The 8,733-nt window shown below is 48.0% G+C and overlaps 1 protein-coding gene across 1 annotated transcript in view; it reads left to right on the plus strand.

Annotated features, from left to right (window-relative positions):
• LOC139315114 (tyrosine-protein phosphatase non-receptor type substrate 1-like) overlaps positions 1-4,810 on the plus strand; it is a 32,595-nt gene extending 27,785 nt beyond the window's left edge. The window contains exons 9-10 of the mRNA XM_070941134.1: positions 3,474-3,794; positions 4,803-4,810. Coding sequence (XP_070797235.1) covers positions 3,474-3,794; positions 4,803-4,810 — 329 coding nt within the window. The remainder of the gene's footprint in view (positions 1-3,473; positions 3,795-4,802) is intronic.
• The last annotated feature ends 3,923 nt before the right edge of the window (positions 4,811-8,733 follow it).

The raw sequence follows: 8,733 nt of genomic DNA on the forward strand, positions 1-8,733 counted from the left end.
CAAGATCCTGTCCATGTCCTCGGGAGCCACAGGATCGAACTCCTCCCAGATAACACTCTCAAGGCCTGCCTCAGTCATCTCGTCTGAACTAACCCAGTCGGCGGCCAAGTCTTCCCGAATCTGAGTTATTTTATCATCCAGATACTGTACAAAATCCTCAGCTCGGCCCTGCAAGGGGTCCTCCCGCGCTCCCAGATGGAGGAGGGAGCGGGTCACCCTAAACAGGGCGGCTGGGCGGTTATCTGATGACGCGATAAGAGCGGCAAAATAACTAGATTTCGCCGCTTTTATCGCCACTAGGTAGGTCTTAATATGAGACCTTACCAGTGTCAAGTCAGACTCGGAACGACTGGCCCTCCAACCGCTCTCTAGGCGTCTTTTCCGGCGCTTCATCTCCCTCAGCTCCTCAGAGAACCAAGGAGCTAAGTGAGTTCGGTGCCGGGTCAGAGGCCGCAAAGGCACGACCCGGTCCAAAGCCCCGGCAGCCGCACTATCCCAGGCGGCCACCAGGTCATCAGCCGAGTCGTGAGCTAGAGTCTCAGGAAATGGCCCAAGCTCCATCTGGAACCTATCAGGGTCCATCAGGCGCCTGGGGCGGAACCACCTGGTCGGTTCCACCTCCCTGCGACGGGGTACGGCGGTCAGAAAGTCTAGTCGAAGGAGCGAGTGGTCAGACCATGACAAGGGTTCAATATCTACATCCCCTATATCAAGGCCACTCAACCACTGACCAGAGATGAAAACTAAGTCCAGAGTGTGTCCCCCCATATGAGTAGGGCCGTGAATTACTTGGGTCAGGTCCATGGCCGTCATGGAAGCCATGAACTCCCGAGCTACCTCAGATGTCTCACCGATGGATGGCAGGTTGAAATCCCCCATGACCACAAGTCTGGGGGTATCAACCGCCACCTCGGCTATAACATTGAGGAGTTCGGGCAGGGTCGTTGCCACGTGGCAGGGAGCCAGGTACGTGATCAACAGACCCATCTGCACCCCACGACCCCACTTCACAAAAAGGGACTCACATCCGGCTATCTGAGGTACAGTGGTCTCCCTCGGATCAAGACCCTCTTTTAAAATGACCGCCACCCCCCCCGCCCCTGCCCTGAGCTCTCGGCTGATGAAATGCACGGAAGCCTGATGGGCACATCTCCACGAGGGGAACTCCCCCCTCATGGCCCAACCAGGTCTCCGTGATGCCTGCCAGGTCCGCTCCCCCCTCCTGAATAAGATCACAAATGAGGGGGGCTTTATTTACTACGGACCTGGCATTACATAACATCAGCCGGAGACTCGGGCGCTGAGACTCTAAGCAGCCTGGGGAATGGGAAGAGCTAAGGGGACCGGGGCACGCAATCGCTCGGAGATAGCGAGCACGTGCCCCCACCACATGATATGGCCCCCTGCTCCCGCCATACCTGCCCCTCCCACTCATGGCTTAGGCCCGGGGTACTTGCAGGACCATCTCCAGCCGCTCTCCCACCATCCTGTGCGCTCTCACAGAGTCGGCCTCCTCAGGGTGCCGTCGGCCAAACAATGTCGGCTGACGGCCCCCAGGAGGAGAGCATTCTCTGTGGGAGCCCCGACCCTCTGGAATGGATTGCCCACCGAGCTGAGGACAGCCCCCGACCTTCTTTCCTTCCGTCGCAAGCTGAAGACATGGCTCTTCCGTCAACTCAACTGATCCGTTTGGGGGTACACTGTACACTGTCATAATTTTAAACTGTTTTAATAGGGTTGCCGTTTTTAATTTTATTTCATTGTGAATTGTATTGAATTTGTCATTTTGTAAGCCGCCTTGAGTCCCCAGGGAGAAAGGCGGCATATAAATCTCAATAATAAATAAATAAATACCCCTTCCAAAATAAGCCCTAATTAAGTCCCTCCCACCGTCTGGTTGTACAAGGTGGGGTGAGGCGAATGCATAAAAATCAAGCTAGTGGCTCAGCAGACTGATAGCATTGTGATTAACACCAGCTGTCTGCAATTACTGTAAGTTCGAATCTCACCAGGTTCAAGGTTGACTCAGCCTTCCATCCTTTCTAAGGTTGGTAAATTGAGGACCCAGATTGTGGGGGCAATAAGCTGACTTTGTATAAATATACAAAAGTATGCAGGCTATTGTTTAACGCATTGTAAGCCGCCCTGAGTCTCCGGAGAAGGGCGGCATATAAATCAAATTAAAAAAAAAAAAGCTAGGGCAGGGGTGGGGGACTGGAGCTGCCCCACGTGCCCTGCACACACTTACCTTAGGACCACTGCAGCCAGGCCTCCCACGTCCTCACACCTGTTGCGCTGCTGCCTGGCTTCTGTGGCCACTTATGGCCACTTGTGACTGGATGACATATGGTGCATCACGCCAGTGTCACCGCTTATGGCAGAACGCTGCTTGGCACATCACACCAGTTCATGCGCGTAACGGCACAGCACACCATGCAGCCTCCTGCCATGAGCAGCCGAACTGGTGTGATGAGTCTTGCGGGTCATGCCATGCGTGGCAGCACCAACTTTAATGGTCCTAAGGTAAACGGGTAAGACATCCCCTGAAAATAAGACCTGGTGCTTATTTTGAGGCCCAAAATAAAATAAGATCGGGTCTTATTTTTGGGAAAACACGGTATCTCTGGCTCTTTCCCCAGAGACTTACCATATTTTTTGGAGTATAAGATGCACCTTAGTTTTTGGGGAGGAAAATAAGAAAAAAGCTGATTGGCGGATGGATCGGCCACCCAGAATACCCCAATCAGCTGTTTTCAGAGGTGAATTTTAGCAACAGGTTCGTTGCTTATGAGTTCTGTGCCTTGTTTTGTTTGTTTTTTTGCCTCTGAAACTTTTGAAACTCCATTTCAGAAAGAACTTTTTTTTCTGCCTCTGAAAGCCTACAAAACAGAGCTTCAGAAAAAAAAGGCTTTTTTTTTTCTGAAGCTCTGTTTGGAGGCTTTTTTTCTGAAGCTTTTTTCAGAGGTTTTTATTTTGAAGGGCTTTCTGTACTCTGTTCAATCTCCTTTCTTTGGTATTGGTATATAGATTAACCTCTTTCGATCTGTTGGTTATTGTGTCATTCTCCAGATTTGTTGGCATAGTTTGGTTAGAACCTTTACTGATTCTTCTTTTGTTGCTTGCCATATTATTTTAGATAAAAACCTTTCAGAGGCTTTTTTTTTTCTGAAACTCTGTTTGGAGGCTTTTTTTCTGAAGCTTCTTTCAGAGGCTTCTTTCTGCTTCTGAAATCTCTGTTTGCGAGGCTGGGTGGGGCTACATTCGGAGTATAAGACGCACCCAGATTTTCACCCTCTTTTGGGGGGGGGGAAAGGTGGGTCTTATACTCTGAAAAATACGGTAATTGTCCTGGAATGATTTCCCCAATGCCACAATGGGAGAGCAGAATCACTTTGGACTTCCACCCCATTCTGCTTGGAGGAACCAGGAGTCCGAAGGTCTTTTGACTGACCTCTTTGGCTTTCTTTGCTCAGTTCCTCCCAAGGTGCATCTTGAGATCAACCCACCTCCTGCCATCCAGCTGAACTCCTCAGTGACAGTCACTTGCAACGCAGAAAGCTTTTACCCAGATGGTGCAACAATGGAGTTGTTTCCCAAGGATGCCCCAAGCAGAAAAGGAACAGTTGCACCGAGCATCTTGAATCCTGATGGGACCTTTTCCCTCAAAAGCAACCTAGAGATGATGGTCACCGAAGACAAGAACTCCTCCATGTTCCTTTGCCAGGTCCAGCATGATTCCCAGGCTCTGGTCAACGAAACCACCACGCTCTTCATTACACAGCAACTTGAAAGAAGTAAATGTCTTTTGTTTTCTTCTGAGAATTTGCTGATTTACAGTTTGCAGTTTTTCCACTTGTTTTTCTGGTCATTTTTTTAAAAGATTTTATTGTATTACTCCTTAATATATCATGATTTAAATAGTCTTTCTTTAATATACTTAAGGTTTTGAAATAGGGGAGCTTCAGAAGGAAGGGCCTGTCATATACGGAGCCCCTTCCCAGGAATATTTGTGTTTTCTGTTGCATTTTCTCTTCATAACAACTGTCGCATGAGTCGCGGTGGCACAGTGGTTAGAGTGCAGTACTGCAGGCTACTTCTGCTGATCACCGGCTGCCAGCAGTTTGGCAGATCGAATCTCATCAGGCTCAAGGTTGACTCAGCCTTCCATCCTTCTGAGGTCCGTAAAATGAGGACCCAGATTGTTGTGGGGGGGGGCAATAGGCTGACTCTGTAAAACTCCTTAGAGAGGGCTGGAAAGCACTATGAAGCGGTTTATACAGTAAGTCTAAGTCAGTGGTGAAATGTAAAATTTGTTACTACTGGTTCTGTGGGCATGGCTTGGTGTGGGGGGCACCAATAGTGTGTGGGGGGGTACAATGGTGTGAGGGGGCACCAATTTAAAATGCTTTTAAAAGGCTCTGACGATCCCAGCTGTGTTGCCTGATCGTCAGAGGCTTTTGTTTTCTTTTAAAAGCTTTTTTTTTTTTGCTTTTAAAAGAAAAAAAAGCCTCTGATGATCAGGCAAGTCAGCTGGAATCGTCAGAGCCTTTTAAAAGCATTTTTTCTACCAAAGGCTCTGGCGATCAGGCAATTCAGCTGGGATCGTCAGAGCCTTTTAAGAGCATTTTTTCTACAACCTCTTCAGCTGAAGAGGTTGTAAAAAAAATGCTTTTAAAAAGCTCTGACGATCCTATGTTGTGTATAAATGCCCACCGTTGTCCATCCCCAGGCATGATAAGGGTTAACACCACATCCACCTAGATCCTCCCCTGACCCCTCCTTACCTCAGCTCTGCCTCCCAGGTACTTAAGACATGGTCCAGGCATCCAGAGGTCACTTCCATCACATACCTGTAATTGAAACATTGATTAATAAAGAGAATTGATTCACTGCATCCTGTGTTTGGAGTTATTGGGTAAGATCCTAGAAATAAGTCACAAGTTGGTAGCAGAGGATGGTTTACCCACAACTCACAGAGATGGCAGAATCAGGAACCCAGACAGAGTCAGAGAAAAGAATGACCACCAGAGCCTACACCAAGCAGATGAAAGAACTGCAGGTGCTCGAAGGTGCCACGGCGAGGATCGCCACAACCAAAGATGATGAAGACCACAACCCGAGTCCACTATTCAGAGATGAAGGGCCAAGAGAAGAAATCCACTACTGCGAAAGGGCAGAGCCACCGAGCAATGAAGAGTTCCAATCCACCATCCTGGAAATGATGGATGAGACTGCCAGCAAAGAGGAGCTCATCGTGAAACTCCATAGCCTACTCAAAAGCAATAGAGCAGTGATGAGCATCCAGGAACAAAGAAAAGAAAAGAAATCCCCAGCCCAGCAAGGGGAAGGCTTCTCGACCCATCTGGAGGTCCTCCAACGTAACCCAGGGTCCGCCTTCGCCGCCGCCTTCGCTGCCGCCTTCGCCGCACCCAAGATCCCCGAGGGTCCTCGACTTATGTCTGCCGCCATGCCACCGAGCTCCAGGAATCCTCGACCTACGACCAGCTCGCCGCCCCAGCTGTTCCCGATCTTCGCCCAAGATGCAGGGGCCCAGCCAGGGAGGGCTACGGGCCTGCCAGGAGCGAGGCCAGCCTCCCACCGGCAGGCCTAGGCCTAGGCCTGAGAGCAGCAGCAGAGAGCTCCTCACCCGACGACCTCCAGCGCGAAATGAGCTTTGCGCATGCCCAGTCGCCATCTACAGGAAGAGAGAGGAACATAGAGATAAGTACAAAGAACATAGAGACAAATCCATTCAGACTAGCAACAAGCATTCCCCCAGCATATTGCGAGTTCCCTCACGTAAAGAACCATGGACAGCACCAGGGTGTAAGTAACATAACTTTTACTGCTGACAACCACAAGTTGAAATTAGATGGGTCTAACTTCTTGGAGTGGAATCATCAACTCCAAATTGTTTTTCTAAAGGAAAATATGTTGTATTTATTTGATGACCCACCAAAGAAACCATGGACTTTTGAGATTGACTGTTTACACCACAGGGCTTACTATCTGTTAATGTCTAGCTTGTCACCCAGCATTTACCCCAGTCTTGGCCGCCACTTAACCGTGGCAGAGATGCTACAGAAAATATTTAATTTGTTCTACAGCAAAAGTGCAGCCACAACAACCAAAATATCCAGGGAATTTTACTCAGCCAGGCATAAGGCAGGGACACCGATGGGGGAGCACATACTTAAGCTAAACGCCACCAGGGCAGAACTCATACAAAGGGGGGAAACCATATCTGATGATAGCATGAAAAGCATCATCATAAACTCTCTAGACCCCAGTTGGGAAAACTTTATTATGCAACTGGATAGTCTCAACATAGAGCATCTCCCTTTAGAGACATTATCCAACAGGCTGATAGCGGAGGACAACCTAAGAAGGGACCGTTCATCAAGCCATAGGGAGAACGGACCAATAAAAAGGGTAGACTTTCAGACCAGGGACCAAGACAAACCAGAATGCTTTAACTGCAGCTCTAGGAACCACTATAGGAGAGATTGCCCCAGAAACCAGAGGGACAGAGACTACAGCTATCGTAGGGAAAGACAGGGCCGCAAACCAGGACACTCAGATAGGTGCTCCCCAGAGAGCAGGTTCAGGCTCAGGGACTCACCCAACCCCAGGGATAGGAGAGGATATAGAGATAGCTCCAGGGATAGTCAGACTGGGTCACTATACGAACTTAGAGACCACCAACACTCACACACCCAGACAAAAGGAAAGAACACATGGCTCATTGACTCAGGGGCCACCAACCACACCACCAATAACAGAAACATACTGAAGACATTCACGCCTAAGGAATACCACATCAATGTAGCCAATCAGAACAAGGTATTGGTGACAGGAGAAGGAAGTGCACACATAGATGGGATACGGAAGATAGAGGGGGTGCTACTCATCCCTGAAATACCCCACAATATATTAGCCACGCTCAAGCTCAGTAAAGATTTCGGCTTTGAGACAACCTTCAAGGAAGGGAAAGCATATATGACTAAAGGAAGGAAAAGCATAGAAAAAATCATCATAGAAGGGGGACTCACATACTTAGTACCCCAAAAACACACAAACACAAACACTAACCCAGAAAGTAAGGAGAAAGAGACAAGTACGCCCACAGAAACTGAGGGGATGAGGGAGAACACACTGCAGAAGGCAAACCCACCTCAGACACAACACACAAAGAGAAACCACACATTGGCAAACCCATTCACGATGAGTGCGCCCACCTACTGCATAGAAAATTAGGCCACGCTAGTTTTCCAATGGTACAAAAAATGAATGAATGTTCAAATGGCTTACCATTAAAGAACTGTAAAAATTATTTGGAGTGTTCTGTGTGTAAATGTTCGAAAATCAAAACCAAACCAAGGCCCAAGAAGGCCTCCCGCACCACCAATTCAATATTCCAATTAGTTCATATGGACGTGGTGGGACCCATGAGACCCTCTATTAAATACAAGAAGAGGTTCTTCCTAACTATAGTCGATGACTATAGCCGTTACGGGTTTGTGTACACCCTCAATCACAAAATGAGGTGTTCCAAAAATTCAAAGAGTTCTACAAGAGGGTAGAAACTCAACATAACATAAAAATAAAACAAATTATGACAGATAGAGGCTCAGAGTTCCTATCAAGGGACTTCTCCAATTGGACAAAGAAACACAGGATACTACACTTCTCCTCTTCACCTTTTTTGCCATTCCAGAACGGAGTAATAGAACGTAGGAACTGCGTGTTTCAAACAATGGTGAGGTGCGTGCTAGAAGACGCAGGGCTGGGGCAACACTTCTGGGCAGAGGCACTCACATATTCAAATTAAACACTGAACAGAATATGGTCAAGCGTAGTGAACAAAACTCCCTATGAGGTCATGTATAATAGGAAGCCCCAGATAGCTCACCTACACATATTTGGTGTAACTGCAGATGTACATATACTCAGACAGTTAAGGAGAAAAGGGGACAAAGTGTCGAGGAGACTAAGGTTCCTGGGGTACGAGTCCGGAACCAAGGGGTACAGATTCATCGACAAGGACAACAGATTTGTCGTGTCCAGATCAGCTGTGTTCCACGAGAACACAAACTGGTCAAGAATACACCTCAACGAGGTACTACCCGGACAAGGAGCCAATGACAATGTTAGAACCAACAACAAACCAGACACAACCGAAAGCGAGACACACAAGAAACAAAAACCCAAACACAAAGGGGTAACCACCAAAGAATGGAAGGAGAACCACCCCATCATAAAGGTAAAAGTAGATGCACTCACAGAGAGGGAAGCCCAACACATGCACGACTCAGAAACAATGCCCAGCAGACCCATAAGACACAACAGAAACAAAATGCCAAAAAGATTCGACGATTACATACTTTTAATACACACAGGCACCACAACATCCAACTCCTACGAGGACATTCTTAGGTTACCACGAGAGGAAAGGGCCAGATGGGAGGAGGCCATAGATAAGGAAATGAACAGCCTGAAAGAGTTAAACGTGTATACCCCATCCAGAGTACCAGAGAACAAGGTAGCCATCGGGACTAAATGGGTTTTCAAAATCAAAGAACTAGAGGACAATAAGAAACTGTACAAAGCTAGGCTAGTAGCACAAGGGTTTGCACAAAGGTACCCGGAGGACTACACAGATACGTACTCACCCACGGTCAGGGCAGAGAGTGTAAAAAGCGCCCTGATAGTAGCCACAATCCTAGGACTAGA

The sequence above is a fragment of the Pituophis catenifer genome, unplaced genomic scaffold, assembly GCF_029215685.1.
Source record: "Pituophis catenifer annectens isolate HBS135680 unplaced genomic scaffold, rPitCat1.0.hap2 SCAF_3, whole genome shotgun sequence".
NCBI lineage: Eukaryota > Metazoa > Chordata > Lepidosauria > Squamata > Colubridae > Pituophis > Pituophis catenifer.